We start from the raw sequence: 13,259 nt of genomic DNA, 5'->3' as shown, positions 1-13,259 counted from the left end.
GAGCCCCTCAGAGGGGACCCCCTGCCCGACCCCCCGTTATCCTCCCCACCCCCAGGCAATGCAGCAGCAGCCGGCGGCCGTGCACAGCGCCCTGCACACGGCCACCCCCCTCCAACCCAGCCATGGGAACGGTGCCCACGGCCTCCAAAATGTGCCCACGCGGGAGACCCTGGGTGCGGGCCGTGGGACTGGCCAACGCCTGTGACCTTCGACCCCAGAGGTGATTGGCATCTGCCCTTTGACTCAGTCCAGCCCCTGGGCCCGCCCACGTCCGGTGACCTTTGACCCAACAGACACCATCTTCCCTGGGGGCCACCCACGTTTGGCCTCTGATCCCAGGGGGCTGCCCCACTGACCTCCGACCCCCACACGCGCCGCCACCTTCTCGGCTGGGCCTTGACCTTTGCCCTCTGCGCCCCATACGTCCACCAGCCAATCAGCACAGGTGGCTGCCCGCGGCCCCTTGGCACGGCCTGAGCTGGGACCTGCTTCCGACCGCAGGATTTTCTCCTTTCGACGGCACAACCTTGCTCTGAAGTTCAGCGAACTCGTTTTATTACCGCCACTGACGAACCTTCCCTGCCCCCCTGAGCCAGCTGGTGCCCGCCCTGGAGCCGGATCCGGGCCCCCGTGCCCCGCCCCGCCCTGCCCCACCCCACCCGCCGAGGCGAGGCTCAGGAGAAGAGCTTGGTCAAGGCTTGCGCCAGGCGGGCGTCCCGTTCCCGCGCCCGCCGCCCCACCCTCTCCAGCTCCCGCCGGGCCGCCGCGTTGCCCGGCTCGGCCGCCAGCAGCCCCCGGAAGTCCTCAGCCGCCCCCTCCAGGTCGTTCATGGTGGCGCGGGCCAGGCCGCGGCGGTAGCCGGCTTTGGCGTGGCCGGGCCAGAGCGCCAGGGCCTTGGTGCAGTTGCGGGCGGCGTGGGTGGGCTGGCCGAGCCGCAGCTGGCAGGCGGCCAGGTTGGCGTGCAAGTCGGCCCGCAGGCGGGCGTGCTCGGCGTCTGGCGGGGCCGGGCCGGCGGCGATGGCCAGGCGCAGGGCCCGGGCGTAGCGCCGGGCGGCCGCCCCCGGCTCCCCGGCTCGGTATTTTTCGGTGCCACGTTCCTTGTGCTGCCGGGCCAGCGCCCACTTCTCGGCCGGACACAGCTGCCAGGGCTCCGGCGCCGGGGCGAAGGAGGCCAGGCTCAGGCCCAGGACGGGGCCCCCCGGCGCCCACAGCTCCGCCTGCTCCCCGGGCACCATGGTCTCCAGGCAGGCGTCCACCAGCCCGTCCCAGGCGCCGTCCCCCTCGCCCAGCTCCAGCTGCGCCCAGCGGTTGGTGGGGTAGCCCAGGGGCGCCCCCGGCGGCGCCTCCAGAAGGACCCGGCACTGGGCCCCCGGCGTCGGCTTGTCCAGCCCCACGCCCGGCTGCCGGACCCGCTTGGTGAAGGCACCGTCCGGGGACATCCAGGGGAGGCCCCCGCCAGAGGAGGGCGGGGCAAAGTTCTCCCTCTGGTCCTCTTCTCGCCCCACGCCCGGGGACTCAGCACCTCCCCTGGCCGCGCTCGGCCCATTGGCCGCTTCTGCTGCCTCCATCTGCCTTCGGCCAATCGGGGGGGCAGGAGCCTCTGGCACGGCCCCCCCCAAATGCAGCCAGGCGGGGCTAGGGCTTCAGTGGCAGGCAGGTCCTGTGAAGCAGAGGGTGGGTGGGTGGGTAGGGTTAAAAAGAACCCAGGCGTCCTGGCTCCCAACCCCAGAGAACCCAGGTGTCCTGGCTCCCAACCCCCAACCCCAGAGAACCCAGGTGTCCTGGCTCCCAGCCCCTCCCCCGGCAAGAACCAGGCAGCCCCGCCCCCCATTAACCCAGTCCACACCTCCCCAAAGAACCCTGGCGTCCTGGGCCCGCCCCTCCCCCCAGCTACCCCCGGCCCCTCTCACCGGCGGGGGGGGGAATCCAGCCGTGCTCGGGTCTTGATCGCCCGTCCCCCGCTGCCCCCCCTTCCTTGCATCACTTCCTAGGGCTGGCCCCGCCCCGCTGATTTGCCGGGTCCAGCCTGGGGGAGGGGCGGAACAAGGCCCAGCCCCCCCCGCGCCCCCCAACAAAGAGGGAGGCCGGGGGGTCCCTGCTGCATCAGCTCGTTAAAAAGCAGCCGATGATCTGGGGGGCTTCCCCCAAACCCCCCCGCGGGGGGGGCTGGGGAGAGCTGGGGGGGTGGGGCAGCCCAGGATTGGGGGGCAGAGGAAGTTGGGGCAGAAGATGTGGGGGGCTGGGACGGCGGGGGGGCAGGGCACGGTGGGGTACAGGCGGGGAGACTGCCCCTCGTTCAGGGGGAGGGGCAGGGTGTGAACCCCGGCGTCCGGGGAAGAGGGGCTTTGGGAGGGGTTGTACCCCTAATTCAGAGAGGGGGAGGGGCATGAACCCCGGCGTCCAGGGATGAGGGGGTGGGGGCTAACGGGGAACCCCCCCCGGGGGGTTAGTGTTGAAGACTACATTTCCCAGGATCCTCTGCTCCCTCCGCCCCGCCCCTTCCAAGTTTATTTAAATCCCGCCAGCGCCAGCGCCTAGCTGAGGGGTGTGTGCAGTCCGGTCTGACTGGGCGGGGCGGATGATGAAGGGGTGCGTGGCCCCCCCGATCACCCCTGGCTCTCTCCCGGCAGCCTGCTGCTATGGGATGCGGAAAATCGCCTCGTCTGTCCGTGGGGACGCCCCTGGGGCGCCTGGGCCCCCCGTTGCAGGGATAGTGGGGTGCAGGTGGTGCAGGACCCTAGGTAAGTGCACCCCCTTTCTTTGCTGAAGGGACCCCCCACCCTCCTCAGGGATCCTTAAAGCCAGCTGGGTCCCGGTGGGGTGCCCTCACCCCTGTGAAGTGCACCCTAAAACTTCCTTGTCTGCCCACAAATTCTGCACCCCTAAATCCCCCTCTTCTGCCCCATGAGCTTATTTCTGTGCCCCCCCAGCTCTTGGGGTCCCCAGTTTATGCCCCCAAATGGTCCCTGAGTTCCCCAATCAAATCCCCCCTTTATTCAGCACCCCAAATTCCCCCATCCTCCCAGGTTAACCCCTAATTCTGCCCCCCACATACTGCCCCTGTATAACTTGTCAGTACTCCCTTATCCTCCCCAAGTTCACCTATAATGCACCCCTTTATACAGCACCCCTGAGATAGCCCCTCATGTCCCTACATGGTGCACCCCAGACTCCCTGCCCTGCCCCCCAAAGACCCACCCCTCCAACTTGGGGGGCCATAACCAGGGTGCATGCTGGGATGGAGTCACTGGGAGTCACACCACGTGTGGGGTGTGTGGAAATGTTGGGGTCCCCAGTGCCAGGCACCCATCCTCCCACTTCCTTGGGAAATGTCCCACAGACTCACTGCAGGGTCGAGGTGCCCCCCCCCAGCGGCTACGTGGGGGGACTCCTGCACCATGCACGTCTCACTGCTCTGTACCCCAACCTTCCCGCCGGCGCTGGTTTCTGCCCCCAAGTATATATTGGGGGGCGCAGCCCAGTGGGAGACTGCTGGGGACAGTGTTGGGGGGCCCCACGAGGAGAGACAGCAGGGGAGTGCAGTGGGTTTTGGAGGTGCCTGTTAACTCCCAAGACACCCCCTTTCTTCCCTCCGCAGGGGACCCCAGCAATGTCGCCCCGACCAGCGTTGGCGCCACTGGACTCTGTCTCCCGGGAGGCCGCCCCCCCTGGTGACATTGCAGGGGGGGCCCCCTCCCGAGGCTGGAGGTGGGGTCAGCGAGGGGTGAATGACAGGTCACCTGGCCACTCCCAGGACGAGGAGGGACCCGAGCCCCCGACCCCTCGCTGAACCCCCAAGGCCTTCACAGTCAGGCGGGGGCTGGGAGGCTGTCGTGCAAAGGAACGTGGGAGGGTTAGTGTGGGGGGTGCAGCTGCAGGGGGAGGGGCAGGGAATGGGGGAGGGGCCTGTCCCCTCTGGGGGGCACCTGCCCTGATCCGGTCCAAGGGTGGGGGCTGGGTTGGCTCAGGGGAGGGGACATGGGGGATGTGCTGATGTCACACGACCTCGTGACATGTGGGCACAGGGTGATGTCACATGGAGAGTGATGATGTCAGCATGTGGCGTGTTGATGACATCACAGCAAGCTGTGACCTCACCCAGGAGCTCTGGCCAATGGCTGGCGTCCTGTGCGGGTGGGAACGAGGCTGGTGGGGGGAGTCCCGGTGGGAGCCGCTCTGGGGCATCAGCTGCTACTGGCCATTTAAGGGCGTCAGGGTCTGGAACGGCATGTCCCAGAAGGCACTGCGCCCAGGCGCACGCGCACTACAGACGGCCGGGCGAGCCAGGCTTTTTGTTAAAATCACGCATGCGCATTGCCGCTTAGCGCATGCGCCCTTTGCAGCCTGTCGCAGGAGCTGCTGCACCGCCCCCTGTGTCGCGCATGCGCATCAAAGCTGCTCCTTCTCGCGCATGCGCAGTTAGAGGCTATCGCTCTGTAAGCAGGCGCTCTGAAACGCTTCGCCCTAGTGTCCCCGTTCTGCGCGTGCGCCGCCCTGGCCATGCTGCCTCAGCCACGCCCATACCCGAGCTGCGGAGGCGGAAGGCGCTTTCCCATTGGCTGATATCTCCCGGGCACCGCTTCCGCCGCGCGGTCATTGGCTGTTGCTGCTGACTCAGCGCTGCGATTGGGTGTGGCGGTTGTCATGGCAGCGAGAGGGGGCGGGGCCTGGGGAAGATGGCGGCGCTGGCCCCGGAGCTGCTGCTACTCCGCGATTCCGGCCGCTTCCTGGCCGACAACCTGCTGAGCAGCGAGGACTGGGGTGGGCGGGGCCTGAGTGGGGGGCGCGGTGGGCCGGAGGGCGGGGGTCTGTGAGGGGGTGGGGCTGGGGGGCTGAGGGGGAGGAGCTGGGATGAGTGGGCGGGGCTGGGGCGCTAGGGGCTGGAGCTGGGATGAGTGGGAGGGGCTGGGGGCTGAGGGGGTGGAGCTGGGATGAGTGGGAGGGGCTAGGGGGCTGAGTTGGGATGAGTGGGAGGGGCTAGGGGGCTGAGGGGGTGGAGCTGGGATGAGTGGGAGGGGCTAGGGGGCTGAGGGGGTGGAGCTGGGATGAGTGGGAGGGGCTGGGGGCTGAGGGGGTGGAGCTGGGATGAGTGGGAGGGGCTGGGGGGCTGAGGGGGTGGAGCTGGGATGGGGGAGGCGCTGGGGGGCTGGGATGAGTGGGAGGGGCTAGGGGGCTGAGTTGGGATGAGTGGGAGGGGCTAGGGGGCTGAGGGGGTGGAGCTGGGATGAGTGGGAGGGGCTGGGGGGCTGAGGGGGTGGAGCTGGGATGAGTGGGAGGGGCTGGGGGCTGAGGGGGTGGGGCTGGGATGAGTGGGAGGGGCTGGGGGGCTGAGGGGGTGGGGCTGGGATGAGTGGGAGGGGATGGAGGGCTGAGGGGGTGGGGCTGCAGGAGGGGGACTGACAGCTCCCCGTTCGCCTCCCGCCCCCCCAGACGCGGCTCTCTACAGCTGCCTGGACGATGGGGACGAGCCAGCCCTCTTCTCCTGCCTGGAGCCCGATGCTATGGTGAGCCCTTCCCCTGCCCTGCTCCTTCGGCCCCCCACTTCTCACCCCCCGGGCAGCATGGCCTCATCTCCCCCTCAGAGGGGGTCTCTCTGTACCTGGCGGGGCCGCCAGGCTGGACCCCCTGGAGGAGTTACACTGCTGACCCCCACTCCTCCCCCCCCGATCTCCCCACTTCCCCCTGCAGTTTGACGATGGCTTTGACCTGGGCATGGACACCAGCCCCCCTGAGCCGCCCTGGGACCAGATGCCAACCAGCCTCTTCCCAGGTGAGCCCACCTGCCCCCCAGCGCTTGGGACAGATGGCAAGAGAGGGGCGGAGGGAGATCTGTGTGGGTGTGAGGGGGCTTCCACTTGGGGTGATGGGCAGAGATATCTGTACTGTGGGGCTTCCCCGTGGGGTGGGGGGAATGACTGTGGGGGGGGCAGGGATATCTGTGCCATGGGGCTGCCCAGGGCGGGATGGCCATAGGGGGCGGAGGGATATCTGTGAGGGACTATTTTCTAACCCCCTTCCGTCCCCTGTGCAGACCTCCAGGTGAAGTCCGAGCCCGTGTCTCCCGCTTCCTCCCACTGCTCGGACTCCTCCGTCCTCTCCATGAGCTCTGACTCCCCGGGACAGGTACGTGCCTCCCCCATGGCCTGGGAGATGGCCCCGAGCTCTCAGCCCCTGCACTCAGCTCTGTGCTCCCCCCCAGGCTGCAAGCCCAGATGACGTGATGGGAGTGAAGGCCGAGCACCCCCCGACCCCGCCCTGCATGTTTGGGGATGTCCTGGCCCCCCCGATCAGCACCGTACAGATCAGCCTGGTGCCGGCGCCGGAGACACAGGCAGCGCAAGGTAACCAGCGCTGGGGGGCGGGGCGGGGCTACCTGGTGGGGAGGGCTCCCGATGACTCCAGCCCCAGCCCCGGTCTGGCCAGCATGGGGCACTTTAGGGTGGGGGGCTGGCTGCGGTGGGGGACCAGTGACTCCCGGCCAGCAGAGGACGCTGGGCAAGTCCATCACTCTCTCACAGGGAAGCCCGTGACTCCTGTCAAGGCTGAGTCCGTCCTGAGCCGGAAGCCGCCCATCCAGCCAAAGCCAGTGGTGGTGGCCGCCGTCCCTGTGCAGCCCACGGCCACCCACAGCCCAACCATCCTGCTGCAGCCGGTGCCCGGAGCCCAGCCCCAGCCCCTCAAGCCAGCCGGGATAGGTACCAGGAATGGGGCACGGGGCCTTTCCCTGCAGGGGCGCTGGGCATGGAGCAGGGGGCTGGGACACAAGGCGGGAGCTGGGATACTGGGCGGGGGCTGGCTGACTCGGAGTGGGGGCTGGGACACGGGGTGGGAGCTGGCTGACTTGGGGTGGGGCTGGGACACGGGGCGGGGGGCTGGCTGAGTCAGGGTGGGGGCTAGGATAGGGGGCGGGCAGCGGGCTGACTCGGGGTGGGGGCTGGGACACGGAGCTGGTGCATGCGTTGGACACTAACATTTCCTCTCCGCAGCAGTCCCAGCCCCACCTGTCGTCATCGCCCAGAGCGACCTCCTGCACCTCCCGCTGTCGGGGCTCCTCAAGGTGCAGCCCCGGGGGACAGAGGGGCCCCCGTCCAGGCCCCCACCCACCGCCCCCAAACCTGAGGCCAAAACCATCGTCCCAGCCCCGAGCCAGCTCGGACCTTGCAACCCAGAGATTGACGTGAGTAACTCCCAACCCACAGCCCCTGGCTGTCTCATCCCTGGGCTCCCCCCACCCCAGCTCTGCTGGTGCCCCTCAACCCAGAGCAGCAGCCCCCCTCTTTTCTGACTGTCCCTCCCCCTAGATGAAGGTGCTGAAGCGTCAGCAGCGGATGATCAAGAACCGGGAGTCAGCCTGCCAGTCGCGCCGGAAGAAGAAGGAGTACCTGCAGGGGCTGGAGTGCCGCTTACGGGAGGCGCTGGCTGAGAACGAGCGGCTGCAGCGGGAGAACGCCCTGCTGCGGCGACGGCTGGACTGTGTCCTGGGCGAGGTGAGCAGGGTGGCGGGCGTGCCAGGGAGGGGAGAGCAGCGCTGCCCGGGTCTTCATTCCCCCTACTATGGGGCTCACAATGGTATATGCCAGTAGTAATCCCCTGCCTGTTTTTGGGTCATGGTACAGTCTAATATCTAGTGTCTTCCCTGTAAGTTCCACAATGGTACATTCCAGCAGCAAGCATTCCCTCCACATGTGACACATAATGGTATAACTGGGCAGAAAATGTCTGATCCCTATAGGTAGCATAATGGTACATCCCAGAAATCATCTTTCCTCCCCCCCCCATGCAGGGATCATAATGGTATGTCTCAGAACCAAGGTGCTCTCATGTCATAATGGTAGAAGTTGTCCCCCATTTAGTGATCATGATGGTACATTCCATGAAGTGATTTTGGGGGGGGGGGTGCGTCCCCCCCGAGTTAGAGTGGAATGTCTTAGTAGGAAGCCGCCCTCTCCCCTTGCAGGAAACATAATGGTACATCCCAGCAAGGTGCTGTTTCCCCTCTTTCCCTGTGTAGAGTTCATAATGGTACATCCCAAATCCTGTCCTCCCCCCGCCCCCCCCAGATCTGGGGTCGAAATGGTAGATGCTTTCTGCTGAGATGTTCCATTGTGATCCTTGGAGGGGGGGGCTGCGTTGTCTAATGGGAGACTCAATTATGATCCCTGGGGGGAGGGGGATTTAGAGGCTTTTGGGGTGTACCATTATATGCCTTTTAAAAGGGAGTTTTGTGTCTCCAATTCCATATTCCATTATGAACGGGGGAGAGGGGTGCAGGTCTTGGGTGGGGTGTTCCATTATGTTAGAGATGGGGGGAGGAAATTCTGATTCCTGCTGGGAGGTTCCATTATAGTGTGTGTGTGGGGGAATCTATCTCTGGTAAAATGTCCCTTTATGATTGTAATTTGAGGCAGGGGAGTCACTGGGACATACCATTGTGGCTATGGGGCAGGGAGAAGCTGGCTGAGATGTACCATTATGATGGGGAGGAAGACAGTTAACGGACCATACTATAAGGAGTATTTAGTTAGGGGGGTGCTCTACTTGGGATGTACTATTATGATATCTTTGGGGGAGAGGAAGTTGGTGGGATAGGTTGGGATGTACCATTATATTTGGAGGGAAGGGAGTGGTTCAGCCGGGAATGTACCATTCCGACACCCCTTCTCACCCTCCTTCCCCCCAGAAAAGGGAGCTGAAGCTCGGCCCTGGGAACCGGAAGATCGTTTGTGTCATGGTCGTGCTGCTCTTCATCGCCTTCAGCTTCGGGCCCGTCAGGTGAGGTCCTGGTGGATTGTGGGTAAAACGTCCCAGAATCCCCTGGGAGTGGCCAGGCCTGTCTGACCCCTCCCTCCCGCCGCAGCATCAGTGAGAAGCCCGTAGAGCCAGCCCCGCCAGGCCGGGAGAGGGGGGCCGGGCCGAGCCGCCGGCACCTGCTGGGCGTGGCGGAGCAGCCGGCGGAGGAGGAGCAGGCGCCCCAGCGGGAGGAGCTGACCCCGGCCAGTGGGGGCAAAACCAGGTTCAGGTAAGGGCACAAGGGCCCCCTCCTCTGCCCCCCCCCCCGCCCCCCGCCCCGCTGACGATGCTGTCTGCTTCTAGGAACCTCACGGCTGCCCTCTCCGGCATGAAGGACCTAATGCTGCGGGACCTGGACAAGCTGTTCCTGGCGTCCGACTGCCGCCAGTTCAACCGCACCGAGTCGCTTCGGTGGGTCCCCCCCTGGGAATGGGTCCCTGGAATCTGGAGGGATTGGGGGACCGTATCTCAGAATCCCCTGGGGGGCCGCCAAGGGGCAGGGGTCCCTTTTGCAAGGGACTGTGGGTAACTGCGGCAGCATCGTGGGTAGCGTATCCCACAGTTCCGCAGGGAGCGGCCCCTTTCGTCCCAGGCGTGCATTCCCCAGTTCCTCCGCCGCTCCCCCCACCCCCCGCCCGCCTGCCTGCCCCTGCACAGCCAGAGCCCTGGCCGCGAGGGATCGTGGGTATCGTATCCCAAAATCCCCCTGGGCGCCGCTCTTGCACCCCAATTTAACCCTCCCTCTCGGCCCCCCAGGCTGGCGGACGAACTCAGCGGCTGGGTGCGTCGGCACCAGATCAACCGCAGGAAACCCCTGCACTCCCGCAAGCCACGGGCCAATCAGGTGAGGCTGGAGGGGTGGGGCAAGCCAGGGCGGACCCGCCCCCTGGGGGGAGGGGCGTAACCCAGGCCAGGCCTGGACTGCAGGGAGGGGTGGGGCTGGGAACAGCCTGGGCACCAGGGCGTTACCCAGAATCCTCTGGGGGGGGGGGGGGCGGGGGTTTCCCCGACCCCCCCCCACTGACGTTCTCCCCATCTCGGTTACAGGGGTCGCCCCAGAGGAAGGCACCCAGCCCGTCGCGGTTGGTCCCAGCCAGCCCCCCCGAACGCCCGGAGAGGTAAGGAGCCCCAGATTCCCCCCAGGCAGCCGGGCCCCCACCCTGGGGTAGGATCGGGGCCGGCACCCCAGAGGGGACGGGCCTTGTGTCCCTTTCCCCGCCCCCCCCCCCCCAGGGCCCGCGCCCCTGACGTGCGCCTGGTTGCAGGGACTCGCTGAGCCAGCTGCAGGTCTACCAGCGCCCCGACCGCACGGAGCACGACTTCATGGACGCCATCGACCGCCGTGAGGACACCTTCTACGTGGTCTCCTTCCGCAGGGTGAGCGCGCGAGCTGGGGCTGAGCCACGGGGGAGGGCGGGCCAGCAGGGGCGCTCCCTGCCTGTCTGTCTCTCATTCTGGTCTCTGTCTGTCTGTCTCCTGGGCCCAGGATCACCTGCTGCTCCCAGCCATCAGCCACAACAAAACCTCCCGGCCCAAGATGTCGCTGCTCATGCCGGCCATGGCGCTGAATGGTACGGTCCCGGCTTCCTGCGGTGGGGGGCCCCGTATAACCAACCGTGCCCCACCCCAAACCCAGCTGCATCTCCAGCCAGGGCAAGGGGTCCCGGTATAGCCAGCCCCCCCGTGCCCCACCCCAGACCCACCCGCGTCTCCACGATGGACAAGGGGTTCCCGTAAAACCGGCCCACGCGCCCCAGACCCAGCCAGGGCAAGGGGTCCCTGTATAAGCAGCCCCCACGCCCCACCCCATGCTCCACCCCAGACTCAGCCGCATCTCCAACCAGGGCAAGGGGTCCCGGTATAACCAGCCCCCTCGTGTCCCACCCCAGACCCAGCCGCATCTCCAACCAGGGCAGGGGGTCCCGGTATAACCAGCCCCCCCGGGCCCCACCCCAGACCCACCCTCGTCTCCACGATGGACAAGGGGTTCCCGTAAAACCGGCCCACACGCCCCAGACCCAGCCACGTGTCCAGCCAGGGCAAGGGGTCCCTGTATAAGCAGCCCCCACCCCAGACTCAGCCGCATCTCCAAGCCGCACAGGGTCCCAGTACGCTCAGCCCCCCCCCGAGCCAGCTGCCTCCCCACGCCGGCTGTGCCCCTCTCTCCGCAGAGAGCTTGTACAACGCGTCGCGGGGCTACGAGGTGATGATGCAGATCGACTGCGAGGTCATGGACACCCGCGTGATCCACATCAAGAGCTCGACGGTCCCGCCCTCCCTGCGCCGCCACGAGGCACCCGACAACCGCACCCAGGGGCCCCCGGCCCGGGGCCCCCTGCGCCCCCCGCGCTCCCTGCCCTCCCTCCGCCGACCCCGCACGCTCTACCTCGGGGAGCAGGGAGAGGGCTAGCCATGCCCCCACAGCAGGAGCCACGCCCACACGAGGCTAACCAAGCCCCCTCAGTGGGGAGCCACACCCATCTGGGCTAGCCACGCCCCCTTGGTGGGAGCCACGCCCATACGAGGCTAGCCATGTCCTCTGTATGCCACTTTGGCAGTGGCCACGCCCACATGTGGTTAGCCCCGCCCCTGTTGGGGTCAGCCCCTCCCACATCGGTGCTACCCCCCCCCCTGGTGGTGAGGAGCTCATTCCCGTTCCTTGTGTAGCTCCTCCTACCTGAGGAGCAATAGCCCCACCCCCTCACCGAGAGCCCCCCTCCCCTATGAACCTAGCCCCACCCCCTCCGGCACGGCCCTTCCCTGGGGTCGAGAACTAGCTCCGCCCCCTTAGTTTCAGCCCCTCCCCCATGAGGCAGCACTTAGCCCCGCCCCAAGGGAGCCCCGTCCCCTGGTCTGGATGGACTGGGGACAGCACTTGGACCCCCACTTCCTTGGGGGGACTCCCCCATGCTACTCTGAACTGCCCCCATTCCTATGGGGGGAACCTGTCCCCCCCAGCCAGCCCCCCGACTGCACTGTCTCCCCTGTGGATATTTATAGACTGGGGGGGCTGTGATGAGGGACCTGGGGGGCTGCATCCCGGGGTCTGTTTTTATATGGATCAATAAAAGCGAGAGGTGACGGTGATTGTCCGGCCTCCTGTCGGGGGGCTGGGGCAGGGCCCGGCACGCGGGGGGCTGTGGGGGGGGGGCTGCGGGTTGTGGGGGCAGGTGGGGAGGGGCGGGGGTTATGCCCAGGCTGATACGGGATTTGATTCATACAGAATGAAAAGGCAGCGTTTGGGGAGGGGGGATAATTGCTGGCAGATCGTTAACGGGGGGCTAATGACGGGGGAGGGGTGCCCCAAGTGACAGGTAATTAACGGGCTGGGCTGTAACCCGTGCCAACACATGAAGGGTCCCGGGTGGGGGGGCGGCAATGGGGGGGAACTGGCCAGGGTATCAGAACGCCTGGGTTCTCTGCCAGCTCCGGGCAGGCTCTGCTGGGTTAGAGCGTGGGGGGCCTGGCTCCCAGGACTCCTGGGTCCTCTTCCTCGTTCAGCCACCATTCTGCTAGGTGACCGTGAGTCCCGTCCCTGCCCCATGCCTCAGTTTCCCCATGTGGGCAAGGGGGAGTATGATGTCACACTCTGTAGACATACCGATGCAGAGCGCCAAGTGCTTTATTACGCAGGTTGGGCTCATTCTACCCCTTTGTCCAGATGGGGAAACTGAGGCACAGAGGCATGACTTGGCCAGTGGCTGAGCCCAGGGGGCCTCTGCTGGGGCTGACCTCGGCCGCTGGCATCAGCAGCTCTTCACCTCCTCCCCCCTCCCAGGGCATTTCCAGCTGCGTCCCCTGTGCCAGCTGGGTTGTCCTGGCCCCCAGCCCCCGCTGCCGCCAGGGGCCTGATTCGAGGCGGTGCCACGTGGGTGCTGGCGTCGCAGGCCGCGGGGAGACGGCATCTCGCCGGCGAAGGGGAAATGACGGGGGGTGGCTGCCGGGGGCGGGGCAGCGCTCTCCCGTTGGGGCTCTGCTGGGACGATCCCGCGCGTGGGGCCGTTATCCCGGCACGAAGGGGCCTGGTGCGCGCGGGCGGCCAAGCCACGGGCTGCTTCCACGAGGAGGAAGGGAAACGGCTGCGAAGAGCCACCTGCAGCCGTGGTGTAAACGTGGCCCAAAGTCCCGTTTCCCTGAGCGGCCCGCTGTGAAACCCCCATGCCTGCTCGCGGCCAGCCCTGCGCCCAAGGAGCAGGTGACGTCCTGGGGTCAGTGTGGGGGGGAAGAGGAGGGGACTCTGGCCATGCCACGGGGCTGCGCTTCGCTTGTCCGGTTCTGTTAAACCAGGACACCCAGCAGGGCCGGGTAATGCCAGGCCGGAGGTACTCGGTGAAGTACATGGTTCGCACGGCCGTTTACACAGGCTCTGTTCAGCCCAGCTCGCTCTGAATCACAGATGGGCTCCATGCAGCCGGTGCCTGTCCTGACGCTGCAGGGGAGGGGCTAACCCAGGATACGGCTCCTTTATC

The 13,259-nt window shown here is 66.6% G+C and overlaps 2 protein-coding genes across 4 annotated transcripts; one reads left to right on the top strand and one right to left on the bottom strand.

Moving 5' to 3' along the window:
* Positions 1-202: 202 nt before the first annotated feature.
* FKBPL (FKBP prolyl isomerase like) lies at positions 203-1,656 on the bottom strand. The gene has a single exon (XM_067560248.1). The coding sequence runs from the start codon at positions 1,566-1,568 to the stop codon at positions 675-677; it is 894 nt and encodes a 297-aa protein (XP_067416349.1). The 5' UTR covers positions 1,569-1,656; the 3' UTR covers positions 203-674.
* A 900-nt stretch (positions 1,657-2,556) lies between these two features.
* Positions 2,557-11,877, top strand: ATF6B (activating transcription factor 6 beta). Of its 3 annotated transcripts, XM_067560226.1 has the most exons (17): positions 2,557-2,741; positions 3,599-3,708; positions 5,431-5,504; positions 5,689-5,770; positions 6,032-6,123; positions 6,200-6,341; positions 6,519-6,695; positions 6,987-7,177; positions 7,302-7,487; positions 8,681-8,772; positions 8,858-9,019; positions 9,094-9,201; positions 9,547-9,634; positions 9,838-9,908; positions 10,056-10,167; positions 10,277-10,361; positions 10,962-11,877. In XM_067560226.1, the coding sequence occupies exons 3-17, from the start codon at positions 5,502-5,504 to the stop codon at positions 11,198-11,200; spliced, it is 1,830 nt and encodes a 609-aa protein (XP_067416327.1). In that variant the 5' UTR covers positions 2,557-2,741; positions 3,599-3,708; positions 5,431-5,501; the 3' UTR covers positions 11,201-11,877. The 3 variants fall into 3 exon arrangements, with proteins under 3 accessions (XP_067416327.1, XP_067416326.1, XP_067416328.1); XM_067560225.1 differs by lacking the exons at positions 2,557-2,741; positions 3,599-3,708 and adding an exon at positions 4,593-4,761; XM_067560227.1 differs by lacking the exons at positions 2,557-2,741; positions 3,599-3,708; positions 6,519-6,695 and adding an exon at positions 4,593-4,761.
* The last annotated feature ends 1,382 nt before the right edge of the window (positions 11,878-13,259 follow it).

This window comes from Emydura macquarii, unplaced genomic scaffold (genome assembly GCF_026122565.2).
Source record: "Emydura macquarii macquarii isolate MOO-44397 ecotype Brisbane River unplaced genomic scaffold, CSIRO-AGI_Emac_v2 contig_2249, whole genome shotgun sequence".
NCBI lineage: Eukaryota > Metazoa > Chordata > Testudines > Chelidae > Emydura > Emydura macquarii.
Note: the sequence above shows the minus strand (reverse complement) of the source record. Positions and strands in the feature narration are given on the sequence as shown.